Source organism: Papaver somniferum, chromosome 7 (genome assembly GCF_003573695.1).
Source record: "Papaver somniferum cultivar HN1 chromosome 7, ASM357369v1, whole genome shotgun sequence".
NCBI classification, from domain to species: domain Eukaryota; kingdom Viridiplantae; phylum Streptophyta; class Magnoliopsida; order Ranunculales; family Papaveraceae; genus Papaver; species Papaver somniferum.
Genome location: NC_039364.1, coordinates 12,506,080 through 12,519,498, shown reverse-complemented (window position 1 = coordinate 12,519,498; position 13,419 = coordinate 12,506,080). Strand labels below are relative to the sequence as shown.

General features: G+C 36.6%; 2 protein-coding genes across 2 annotated transcripts; both read right to left on the bottom strand.

Annotated features, from left to right (window-relative positions):
- Positions 1–1,497: 1,497 nt before the first annotated feature.
- LOC113295665 lies at positions 1,498–2,437 on the bottom strand. The gene has a single exon (XM_026543994.1). It carries the CDS (start codon positions 2,222–2,224, stop codon positions 1,820–1,822), a length of 405 nt encoding a protein of 134 aa, XP_026399779.1. The 5' UTR covers positions 2,225–2,437; the 3' UTR covers positions 1,498–1,819.
- A 3,062-nt stretch (positions 2,438–5,499) lies between these two features.
- LOC113295664 (diacylglycerol O-acyltransferase 1-2-like) lies at positions 5,500–11,382 on the bottom strand. Its single transcript, XM_026543992.1, has 16 exons — positions 10,801–11,382; positions 10,117–10,197; positions 9,903–9,976; positions 9,696–9,771; positions 9,328–9,395; positions 9,075–9,198; positions 8,325–8,423; positions 8,153–8,254; positions 7,912–8,048; positions 7,440–7,521; positions 7,312–7,332; positions 7,162–7,224; positions 7,009–7,056; positions 6,665–6,727; positions 6,439–6,492; positions 5,500–5,968 (listed from the first exon to the last, which is right to left on the bottom strand). Exons 1-16 carry the CDS (start codon positions 11,206–11,208, stop codon positions 5,864–5,866), a joined length of 1,605 nt encoding a protein of 534 aa, XP_026399777.1. The 5' UTR covers positions 11,209–11,382; the 3' UTR covers positions 5,500–5,863.
- Between the last annotated feature and the right edge of the window lie 2,037 nt (positions 11,383–13,419).

Genomic DNA, 13,419 nt, shown 5'->3' with positions numbered 1-13,419 from the left:
TAAGGTTCTTGTTTTTCTAGAATTAAAAACCCAGGGAACTGTTTGTGTATCAAGAGCAGGCCAATTGTCCTGAATATTGAAACAGAACTTTAAACAAGATGTACAAGGTTTAGATTTCAGATCAATTTATACATTATTTAGAACTCTGAATGCTGCATTACAATCTCTGCTCGACGGATGCGCGTTTCTGATTGCTCTTGCAACTCTGTATTGATGATGTTCTTGGCACAGAAGTCTGCATGAGCATCCCTGTAGCCTTCTGGCCTTGCAAGTGCAGATATATAGAATGGGCACTTGTGCTTGCAAGATGAAAACCTGGGACACACTTGTAACTACTTGAATGGGAGTGATTCTGGATCAATATACGAATTTGATCGAGAAACTGGTAATGATCTAGGGGTTTTAGGAGGATATGCTGCAATCCTGTTACCCTTGTCATCGTATATGATTGTGTCTTCTTCATTCGGTACTTTACATCTCTCCCCAAGAATTATAGTCTTTTTCCATAATGAATCTTCCTCTTTTGGTTGCTTTCCTCCATCTTTTCGTGTTCTAGTCTTTGACATTGACATGGAAAATGAAACACTTCGTGGCAATCTCATGCTTAAAGTAGAGCTAAGTTTGGTCTTAGATTTTAAAAGAAAAGAAGGAGATGATTCTTTGGGTTTAGGCGAATTTAACTGTTCTTGAATTCTTAAAGAAATTTCTTCAACCGAGCTGTTTGTATCCGGTGGTGACGGCGACATTGTTGTCTCCAGTGGCGGCGACACTGCTTCCGTTACTTTTTCTCTTACCGGTTTCTGATTTTTACGTGTAGAGGAATGCGCAGGAGAAGGTTGTTTACGTGAACGATGAGCAGCACAAAGACTAGCAACAATTGCAATGGTGGTAAAAACTGATCCAACAAAGAGACATGAAGAGAGTAGAGGATTGATTGAAGAAATCGCGGTCGTGGTAGACGGTAATCTTCTACCCATACTAGAGATTGGATTATATATATATATATATATATATATATATTGACAACCTCCCCCTCTAGATTAATGACCAGAGAAGAGAGTTCTAATTAATAAAAACCAAGAAAAAAAACGAAAGGTAGATTGGAATTCTGAGAAAATGGGGTTTTGTCTTGAATTGATTTTTGTGGTTCTGAGAGTCCGAAACCGATTGCTTGTTTCAAGGAATGGTATAGGTTGTAAGAAGTGGTAAAGAGTGAAAACAGGAGGTTGACAAAATTACTCTTTTTTTTGGTATAAAATTGCCATTGTGGTGGTTAAATATTAGTTACCCCAAAACAAAATATACAAATGGGTCTTGCCATTTTAGTTAGGAAAAATTGACCGTCTGGTGTAGTTGGTTTTAACTACATATCTCCAATGAAGAAAATTAGCTGGGAAACTCCGGCTAACCGGAACTAGTTTCATCCAAGCTCTCCCATCAAGGCTAATAATAGGAAAAAAAATCTAGCTCAGCAACTCTCTAGAATTTTTCATTAGATTCTGGCTACAAAACTACAAACAAACCTAAGACAACAAAGTACAAAACACAAATCCCTTGAGAGAATCTAAACATCATAAAACCAAATTTATGAACCTCAAAAAATAGAGTCCAAGCACAAAATCAAACATAATCAAACCCAAATCATCAAATTACTTGATAATGATAATAATAATAATATCTAGAATTTTTTTGTTGGGGGTTATTACAAATTTTTCCAAACAACAAAATTAAACACAAAAATAAATAAATTCACAAGTACTTTGATCAAGATAGATATAGATTGATTGATTTGATGATCATCAATATGAATTTATTCCAATCACCACCACCCGTAGACAACTTTGGTGTACCTATCTTTGATCCATCTAACACTTTTTCTAAAAGTCCCTTTGATGTTTCCTTCCACAGAGTAGATTTTATAACTAGCAACTCTCTTCTTTCTTTGTATTTCAGGATCATTAAAACACCATATCTTTGATGTTCCACCACTCTTTGCTTTCTTAAACTTCATCTCCTTATTATTACCACCACCACCACCACCAACAGTTGTTGTTACTGCTGATGATGATACATATGTAGCTGATGTACTGTAACTCCTAAAGTCACCACCACCATGAGCTTGTTGACTATAATTTCTTCCACCATTTACACCAGCACCACCACCTTGGTATGGTTGTATTTGCATATCACCTTCTCCATAATACTTAGATCTATAATCATCCATGCCCCAAGAACTCAAAAACTTTAAGAAAAGAAGAAAACTTCAGAAAAGTTTTCTTGAAAAGTTTGAGGAGAGGAAGAAAACAAGTTGGTTGAGAAATGGGGTTTTGTTGTTGTTATTGGTGTGGGGGCATGAAACCCAAGACTCTAAAAGATGCTGTCTCTAGGAATTGTTTTATCATTTAAAAAATTTCTTGATTTGATTAATTAAGAGTAGTACTATTAAGATTAACTAAAGAAAGTTTGATTAGTGAGTTAATTGAGATTAGGAAGGTCAGGGTGGTTGAGTGTGGCTTGTAATGTGCTGACTAACTGACTGAGTAACCGAACATGTCTGGCAACCAAGAAGCTCCAACTGGAGAAATCAGAAAAACACTGAGTTGACAATTTATGGCTCCTAGGGAGCGTTTGGTGCACATTCTAAGAGCCTGGTGAACTTCCCTACTTATCCAAGAGTGGGAATAGTTTTCTGAAGTATCCACAAAAGAGAGCATTTTGAAGTTATTCTGAAATACCATTTTATGATTTGACGAGATATCAACATTGGTTAATTTCTTGTGTTTTGGATCTGAATGAAATCACATAAAGGGTCTAACTCAACATATTTGTTTTTTGAGTCAGACTTGACTCGATTGTCAATAAACGAGTCAGATCTTTGATCCCATGAATCAGGACCTTTTTTTTCCCTCAGAGATCTGAATCAGGTCATGAGACTTGACAAAAACTAAAAAAACAGAATAGATTGGCATCTGACTCACGACGAGTCAGACACAGATACCAAGGCAGCAAAAACCAAACATGCTTCTACCATCATCATTGAACGTGTAAGTGTCATTTTTACCGGATTATTAAACAGGCCTCCACAACTATTTGATGTGTGTTAGTTGGAATATTCCGCATGGTTGTTAGGTGCATGTGTTAGATGGGATCATTAAAAATCTAGCTAGGTTTTTCTTTGGATGACCACAAAAAAGTAGCCATTGTGGCGATTGTCACGGCACCAGTGACGGATCCGAAAAAGATAAATTTCTTTTTAAGGTCCGGGCTAGAAGTCTTGATCGAGCAAAAGGAAAAAAAAATTGGCTTGTGGACTGGGAAGCCTACCCTGGTTAAAGCCCCCTTTAACCCAACCGTAGGTCCGTCATTGCACGACACACTACCATTTTTGCTACAACAATGCTTTCACAAAGTGATTCACTTTCCACCACATTATTACTTTTTAAAGACCCAGGGTCAATCAAAGTTTTCAAAAAGGAGATCAACCATCATTTATGGTTTTACCATGCACAAGATGGATAATAACGTGTCACCGATAAAACCAAAAGTAAATTTCAAGGGGATGCTTTGCATTTCCAAAACTGTTACAAGAGTTATCGAATTCCAAGAGGTGTTAGCGAATCCCATATATATGCTTGGATTTTGACGGATAGATTTTACTTGACACTGATAACTCTCATAAATTTTGAAACCCTGTATAGCATCTTTGAGTTTTTTTACCTTTTGTGAAGCAATCCCGAATTTAAGTTGTGGATGTTATTAGCTACCGATAGATAATGAATACCAACCATTCAAATCCAAGCCTTGTTCAACTATCACGTAGCCACCGTATTACCACGGCTTATTTAGAAGAATTATTGATTAAATAATGTGCCTACCAAAATACACTTAACGAAAAAGGCTAATGAAAGTCCAATCATTGATTTTTCATTTGAGATAATCTTTTTCCGATTTGTTTATTTTGATACGGATAGTAGGAATAAGGTCAGAAGAACGACTTCACAGAATTTCTCAATTAAATATTTATGGTTGTGGACACATATGTGTTAGGGGATTTCATCTTCATGGTTGGATAGCAAAGAAAAAAAGAGAATGACAACCACATTTGTGTTGTTTTCATTCAGACTTTGAATATTAGACTTTTGATACAGACAAGTTACCCATAGCAGCAGATACATAATGGTTGTTACAGGAACCCTAACTGTATGAAAAATTCTTTCTTGGCCGACTAATAAAAGAACACAGGAAGAAAATTTTGCACAAGCGATGTTCGAGCAATTTTGATGTAGTAACAACCTAATTTACACGTATTATTTATTATCTTAACCCCATACGAAATTCCTGTTTTTGTTTTTTTTTTGTTTTTTTTTTGAGTTGCAAATTGTTAGAATATTCTGTTTACTCTCAGGATTAAGTCTGAGAGACATACCTTGCGTTAACAGAGATGCACCGTGCAATTCTTTAAGGAACTGGTGCTAATTCAATTTCAGGTAGACAGGTTGACCATGACAAACTCAAGATCCACCAAGAATTGATGGAAGGGCAATTCCTACGTCAATCAATAAACTTATTGTTTTGTTGAGCCACGTGGATGAACAAACTGCAATCTCCATTATGGGAAACAAGACAAAATGAACAAATCTGATATTTTAAGGTCATACTATTGATTTTATTAACATAAACTAATAAGAGTTGGGTCTCACTAATCATTTTATTTATATAAACTAATAAGAGTTTGGTCTCACATATTATTTAACTAATAAAATAAATAATAAAAAATAAACCATAATAATATAATCAGGTTTTGGAGAGAGATTATGTGAGGGGCGACACTCATTCGAGCGCCAGCTTCAATGGCACGATCGCGCGTCTTAACAACAGACGCGTGCTGGTTGTTCCGACTCGATGTTGGTTTGAACTAGGGTTGCACAACGGGTAGGGTGGGTAGGATATCATATGGCCTATACCCGTCACCCTACCCGCCAAATAGTGGATAGGGTAAGATACGGTTAAAAAACTGGCGGGTAGGGTAGGGTTGGCGGATATGGGTAGGATATGTGCACCCCTAGTAGGAATTGCTCGAAGACCAGTAAGGTAGGATAATTTCGAGCTTTACCCGCCACCCTACCCGTTTATTGGCAGTTAAGAAAATCTTCACCCGCCACCCTACCCGCCAAATAGTGAATAGGGTAGGATACGGTTAAAAAACTGGCGGGTAGGGTAGGGTTGACGGGTATGGGTAGGGTATGTGCACCCCTAGTTTGAACATCCATTTTCTGTGTTTATTCATTTTATAGTGGGAGCAAAATGAACAAACTCCAGGTTTGTTCATACCATAGGAATTGGTCTAAGATTCTAAATTCTGGATTTTTCATTTGTTTAATTTTCTTGTGGACTGTGAACAGACAAGGCCCAGAGAGGATGGCACATCCTGTTCCCTGAAGATGTCTTTAAGTTGCCTACAAAATATTTAAGATAGTGGATTCCCAGTTGAGTTATATGTCGCTAAGACTAATAAGGGGGCAAAACTTTTATTAAACAATGTTCTAATGAATATTACAGAGTTAATATACAGAGCTAACAATATCAAATGAACGCTGCTGTCGATACTAGTATTTACCTACAGATGGGGATTCTAGCTTGAGATGTTGAGCTGAGCTGATGTTTATAACTTCGATGGCAAGCAAGGGTATACAGCAGTCGGGCTTGAAATACGATGGATAATGAGCAATGACATAGCGAATGCATCAATTGACAGAACTAGAGTGGAAATACCCTTGAACTTGCACATTTTTGAATCCCAAGAGAACTGGAAAACTTCCTACACGACACGTATCATATCTTGTAGTAAGAAAAATTAGGAAGTTTAAGGGGTTCTCACTCTCTGATTCATTACGTCATGATAATACAGTAGAAGACACATTGGTTGACCAAGAATACTGAAGAAGAACCAAAAGACCATATTTCCCACCTGTGATAAAAACAGAAGTAATGGAGTTCAGAAGAAAGGAATTATGACATTTAATAGAATCTAACATATACTGTGAATTAGAAAAAATTTCAAAAGAACAATCACAAGGGTGTCATAAGGATAATTCACATCTAAAATGAGATTGCAGTTCAATATGTGATCTGTTGTTAGTTGCATAAATTTGAATAGTAAACGGGTTACATTCAGCATTTAATAGAGCTATCCCTCTTTGAAAATGCTGAAACGTTACTTCATTCAGTCAGAACAGTTGTATGTACAGGCTAAAAATCACTGGCTAATCGGGTATATTTTACTATTTTAGCATCTGCATGAGTGAGGCTATGTTTTTTCATGCATTTCCATGTTCATGTTGATATAAAATCTCAACTTTCAGCATTAATCTAATATATCTTCTCTAAACAGAGAAGCATACTAATAAAGTTCAAACGAACATGTGGAAGAAAACGTACCATGGTGTTTTGGAATTTATTTTGCAGGTAATTTGTCAATAGAACCAAGGGAACCTGTACACTCAAATAATAGTGTTACCAACAGAACAAAAGAATAGTGATATTGACAAATTGGGTAATACAATGGGAAGTATGAATGATACGAAATAAATCTGAAACTACAATTCTTGGAAATATCAAGTGCTGATAATCATAAGAAAAAAATTTATTGGAGGACTGAAGTTACCTGGAACAATATTCCTATGAAGGCCCAAAACTTGAATATGTGGCACGGAACAGCGATGCAGAGCTGTTGACAAGACACAAAATGGAACTAAAATCAGTAAAACTACTCTCATATCAGAAGGATTCAATAAAATCGGAGATTAGAGTGACTATTTATCCTTTCTCTAGTTAGGAACACCAGAAGGATTCACCCTTTTTGGTTTTTTACTGACACGTAACATGTGAATGAACACCCATGGTGATAACTGATGGATATGACAGAGACCCTTGCGCCGGCACCATGTCCTATTAGGAGGATAAGAAAAACAGCAAAGTGCTTTTAAGATACTAACGAAAGCCACATACCTCATGGAATATAGCAGAGATGAAGAACGCAATCACAACAGCAACTCCCTGAAATGACCACGTGTTACAGCAGCACCATCACCGAAGTCAAATGCTTATCACACCATACATATATCACGATGGTGTTAAAAATTATTCAATGAGAAAAATTACCTTAGGTATCCCATTCCTTAAGCATGGAAAATAAATATGCCTAACCATCCATTTATGCACAGGCTGCAATCAATAAATATCATCAGCACCTACAGGTCAACCAGCTGTTTGTGTATGAAAGTTTAAAATTGAGGGGCTAAAGAGACGTACCATATTCCACATTCTCCAATACTGATGACATAAAAAACAAACAAACAAACAGAAATGGAATTTTAGAATTGATAAACGGCAGGAATGACAATTAGGAAAGCACACATCTTCAAATAAGAATAGCGTACCTCTTCAACTGTTTTTGCATTCCACCAATCTTTGTAAAACTCACGGTCACCAAAACGAAGGACCTCGGCAAGTATGTTAAACCTATATACCCAAAATAGATGACTGTCTTAGATAACTGATACATGGGATTCTGGGAAGTTATTCAGATGGCAAAGGCCGTTCTCGGAGTAAATTCAATCAGGGAAGAGAATAGCTATTGAGTAAATATTATGCATGAGATTCTGATGAAACATAGCTTTGGAGAAAATCCAAAAAAGAAAAGTTGACACAATTTCAAGTTTCTTCTCTGAATATGGATATCAGGTTAAGAATGGAGGACACAGGGATATGCGAAAAAAAAAAAAAAAAAAAAAAAAAAAAAAAAAAAAAAAAAAAAAAAAAAAAAAAAAAAAAAAAAAAAAAAAAAAAAAAAAAAAAAAAAAAAAAAAAAAAAAAAAAAAAAAAAAAAAAAAAAAGACGAAGAAGCCATACCATAGGTGGAAAAAGCAGTAGAACATGCAGAGCCACACATATAAAGTCGGAACTGATAGCTTCAACACCCTCTCTATAGCATATAAGAGATCCCCCTTCAGTGGATGTTGGGAGTTCTGGACAATTGGATTGATATACTACAAAATTCTCCAACTAAAATGTCTTAGTAATGTTAAACCCATATCAATATTCACTCAAAGGAGAAATTGGTCGAATTCAGGTAGCATAAAAACCATCTTACCTGTTCTACAATAAACCCCATAAATGCAGTAAAAATTGCCAGTTTAATGCATTGTCGCGTCACCCAGCCTTTCCTAATGCATGTTGTACGGGGATAACTTGTCTACAAGAAATATAGGAGTCAAAATAAGAACTTTTTAGAGAGAATCACTACGGAATTACAGTAACATTACCTGATAACATAAAGTTGGAGCCACCATGAAGTATGCCAGACTCTTGATATTAACATTGTAGAAGTTATCTGTATCCGATGAATTTGAAGACATGTCACCCTAAAACCAGAGACAGAAAAGTTCTCAGTGAGTCAAAAGATTGCTGGTTTCTAACAAATGCACAAGTAATAACTTAACATGACTTATTAGAATGGGGAAAAAGGAAACATTCTCAACTCAAGCGAACTATGACAAATGGATTATGAAATTCATGCAGAAAAGTCTGATCTACGAGAAAAATTTACTGCAATGACATATAAAAAGCCAAGTTAAGCCAAGGATAAATTGGCAAAGATCCCTAGTTACAAAAAAATCTGGTCTTTCAATAACTGAGCTGAGTACTTGTGCCACGAGTGTTATCTACTAAATCCGTTATTAGATACCGGCCAGCTTGAGATGCCACACTTGTACTCTCAGGAGTACTTGCAGAACATTGGAATGCTAAATCCCTTTAGTCAAGTTACATGGACACTAGATAACAATCTAAAATAGTGTTTGTTCCTTGGTGGATTAGATCACAATATAACAAACTGAAGCTCATATTGCTTTGGGTGTTACAGTTGCTTAATATTTTCTAACACCTCACATGGCCAAGTATGGTACTGCACGTTACTTGATATATCCACCGATTCTATAAACTGAAACCTCTAAAACATTTCACCGCTAGGTTTTTTTCTGTAAGTACTTATCTGAGAGTAGTGTTGAGATTACCTTGTCGCTGGACTTGGAAAGCGCCCTCATATCATAATTTGTATGTGCATATGACACCAACTTCAACCACACAACACTAGCAAAAAGCATTAGTGTGACGCCAGACATAACTGCTGAATCAAACCTGCACAAAAGCTAAATAGCTTAAACCGTTCTTCCTTACGTACAAACGGTAAAACCATCAAATTAATAAAACAACAAAGTTTATCCGGCGACTGTAAGGATAAAGTGGAAATGCATTAGGTACACTCACTTGAGAATCATACAAACTGGGTACAGGATTGAAGCTGTGGTGATTAGTACATGAAGAGAAACTACAACCTGCAAGAAGTGAGAGTAACTGAGCAAGCTTATATCAAATTGCATTATATCGAGTGACTAGTTCAGGAGAGATCCTAAGCTTCTTAACAGTTACCCAATTTTCCAACCTCTTTCAAAATGGGTCCCTTTGACATATGGATAAAGACTAACAATGGAGTCCTGTATGCTGACAAAATGGAAGTGTGTTTACCTACATGTTAAACTGGCAAGTCATGCAGTGAAAGAATACAGTCATGGATAGCTATGCTGATGGCTAAAGGGCATACAAATGCTAAATGAAATAACCTTTTTATTACTTACAGGTTCTGAAACAAGCTTATTTTTAGCTAGCTTTTCAACCATATAAGCAGCAACCGCAAATAAAGGTAGGCTGAGACTGAAATTTAAAGAAACACAGAGTAATAATATTTCATGTCAGGATATTCCACAGATGTAGTTACTTCAAACTCAACTTTCTATGTTCTTTATAAGAAACCAAGGGAACTTTGTAAGAGAATGGACACAAACCAGCACATGAAAAGTGGCCAGTCTCTCAGTGATGTAGAACTGAACCAAAATCCAGATCCAATTAGTAACCCATACTGCAATAATAAGCAGTAGAAAAACTTAAACAACTAAACAGCTGTATCTCTCTAGAGGATTGGATTCAAAACTGCGTACGTCTAATGTAATAGAGGACTTCATTTCAACTGTGTAGTATACTGAGGAGAAAAGTACAAACCTTCATCAAGTTCTCAATAATAAGCCTGCTGTTGACTGCGACCAGCACAACAATACAGAGATTGAACAATCCAGCATGACTCTGCAATCAAAATAAAAAGTTCAATTAACAAAATAACATAACCAATCTTCATTACAGATTCATAAATAGGTTAACACGCTAACCCACATCAATATCTTCAAACAGTTATCCAAGAAAAATCTTAAAAAAAGAACGATTATTGACAAAATTTCCTAGCTAGAGAAGGATGTAGAGACTGATTACTAGCAAATTGTACTCCATTCAACATACTTCCCAGTTGACATTACATCTTAGCAGGCCTTTATAGTAACTTCCTACAAAAGATCACCTCACCTTAAGCTTACTGTTATCAATTCAGCTACCAAATTTTAACCCAATAAACAAGAATTGTTACAGATACTCCCACTAAAACTACCCCCATTATTCCGAAAGACTAGGTCAAATTAGTGTTATCTACAAAAATAGATGTATCAATCCATGAATACTAGTCTCAACTTGATCAATTTCGCAATTCCTACGAACAAACACAACATGGGAATCTCAATTTTGCAAAAACACACATCAATTTTGCATAATTAACCTCTTTCAACTGAGAGAAATCACAAATTTCAGCCTATTGAAAAGTTCTTGAAGTTCAAAATATGAGTAGAAGAGCACAGGAACCTGTCTGAAGATGGCATCAGAACTAAGAGGACTTTCTTTGACTCTTCTATGAGCTGGAGCTGATGCCCTGTACATATACTTCTCAGCAAAATTGGTTGATCTTTCTCCACCACAATCACCACCGCCACCACCACTAACAACACCTCCGCCCCTAATTCTCCCACCCCCACCATCCCCACTCTCATTTTCTTCTTCTCCATTACTAATCAAAGAAGAAGAATCAGCATTAAGTAAAGATTCTTGGTTAGTAACCAAATTAGTTCTATCTTCATCACTGGAATCCAAATTCACCGTTGGATCCTTCTCAATTTCGTTAACACCGACAGTATCAATCTTGTTACTACTAGTTGTTGAGTGGGTTCTTCTTCTGAGGGTTTTAGGGTTTAGTGATTCTTGTGAATCCGCCATTTTTAGAAACTGAAAGACGAAGAAGAAGGTGAGAATTTTTTTTCTAGAAAGATTCTGATTTTATGGGAATGTCTGTCTGGCTGGCGTTGGTTAAATTGATAAAGTAATAGTATAAAATGTTAATTACAGACTGATTTTTGTTGTGTGTTTGGGAGGATTTGATTGGTTGGATTATCTGGTTATAAGAGTTTCGGTGGGTGAATATGGCGGTTTAGTAGCGGCTAGAGGAAGAGAAGATGATAATGTCAAGCGTGTTTTACTTTTTTGGGTTTACTTTTGGCGGTTTGGTTTCTTGATATTATTGATCACACTTTACATTCTTTGTGAATTTTACTTCAAACCAGCACGGATCGTGAGATCCTCACATACTGACATCTTTGTGTCGGTGAGATTTTGAGAAAAGGGTTTTTGTTCTTTTTTTTTATAAAAAAAGAGAGAGGAGCTCAACTGAGCATTTCATCCCGAGTTACAACCATAGTATCAGCCACGACAGGACTGGCAACAGGATGATCCATCAAGAGGAGATCTCTAGCAATGCTAGTGTTGGAATTATTACAGTGATCCATTGTTTCATAAATGTTTGTAGGATGCTGTAGCATAGTAAAAAGAGATAGGAGATTAGGACCTTTCCAGTTGAAGTTCTGGAAGGAAGTAGAATTTCTAGCTATCCTAGATAAGTTTGCAGTAGTTATATTCTGTTGAGAGGTTCTTTTGATTAACCTTCCTAAGACAAAATCAATTGGATCAATTCTTCTGTCAGTATTTTGAAGATGATCTCCTTGGAATCGTTCTTGCACTTGAGTTTGATAAAGAGATTGAATGGTTTGTAGAATTTCTTCTTCTGCTGCTGCATAGTCTATGTGTTGCTGGTGCATCTCTTCTCCCCAATTTCGTGCTAATTGAGCTCCTCTACTTGCTTTGTCTGAGCTGCTGAGCCATGTTGTGTAGTCTTTGATGTTTCTAGCTCTCATGCATTGACCTGTAAAAGAAACAGCCAAGAGAGAAAAATTAGTATAAGTAAGAGGATCATTATTAGCTATTCCATTGTTCATGTGTTGAATATGAATGTTAATAGTGATGCCAAGATTTCCTCCAAGATTGTTGTTCAGACTGGTGGAGTTTGTGTTCTGGACATTTGGCTCTATGTGGTGGAAGTAACTATTTAGGATATGCCCAGGATTGTGAAGAACCCTGTTGTAGGTACAAAGATGTTGAGTGATCTTTATAGCCGTTTCAGCAGCAGAAAGTTGAATGTTTCTGAAGATTTGATCACATCTAGCTTTCCATATGAACCAGCAGATGGTAGCAAAGGTAGCATTCCAATTAGCTCTGGGATTTGATGGAGAAAACCAACCGTTGAACCACTCATGAAAGGATCTATATTTAGAGAAGAGTTGATGGTTCTACCCAAAGATGTGAGTCCATACATCAGAAGCCGCAGGACAGGATAGAAGAACATGAGAGATATCTTCAGAGGAGTTTTTGCATAGAGAGCAGATAGGGTCTATATAATGTAAGATGCTGGCAGTCTTGGCATTAGTAGGGAGAATGTCATGGGCACACTTTCAAATGAAAAGATGGATAGCCGGAGTAGTGTCTAGGTTCTATATCTGCATCCAAGGAGCAATCATATCATCATTTGCATATTTATCATTGATCTGCTTATCATACAGGGATTTGACAGAAAAATTCCATGTATTAGTCAGACTCCAAATTATAGTATCTTTAGAGTCTGGGTTGTGATGGGTGTTGATAATGAGGTTTTGGGTGTCTTCAGTGAACCAAAGAGATAGGAGATTTTGGTCCTATTCTCCATGGGTAGTGAAAAGTTGATTAACAGTTACGAGGTTAGGGGGGAAAGGGGAGGTTTTTGTATAATGCTATGGGATCCTTCTATCCATCTGTCCTCCAAGATATAGATTTTTGATCCATTTCCAATCTTCCAAATGTAATTTTGTTGAATGCATGATATGCCTTCTAGGATTCCTTTCCATATCCAAGAGTCAGTTGCCTTTGGTTTAATGTCAATTCTGATAACCTCCTGGTTGGGGTAATGAGAAGCTTTCATAGTATTGCTCCAGAGAGAATTTGGTTCTTTCACTAATCTCCGTGCTATTTTGGATATCATGGCAAGGTTGAAGAATTCCATATTTTTGAAGCCTAGGCCACCTAGCTCCTTAGGTTTGTTGACAGCATCCCAAGCAATATAGT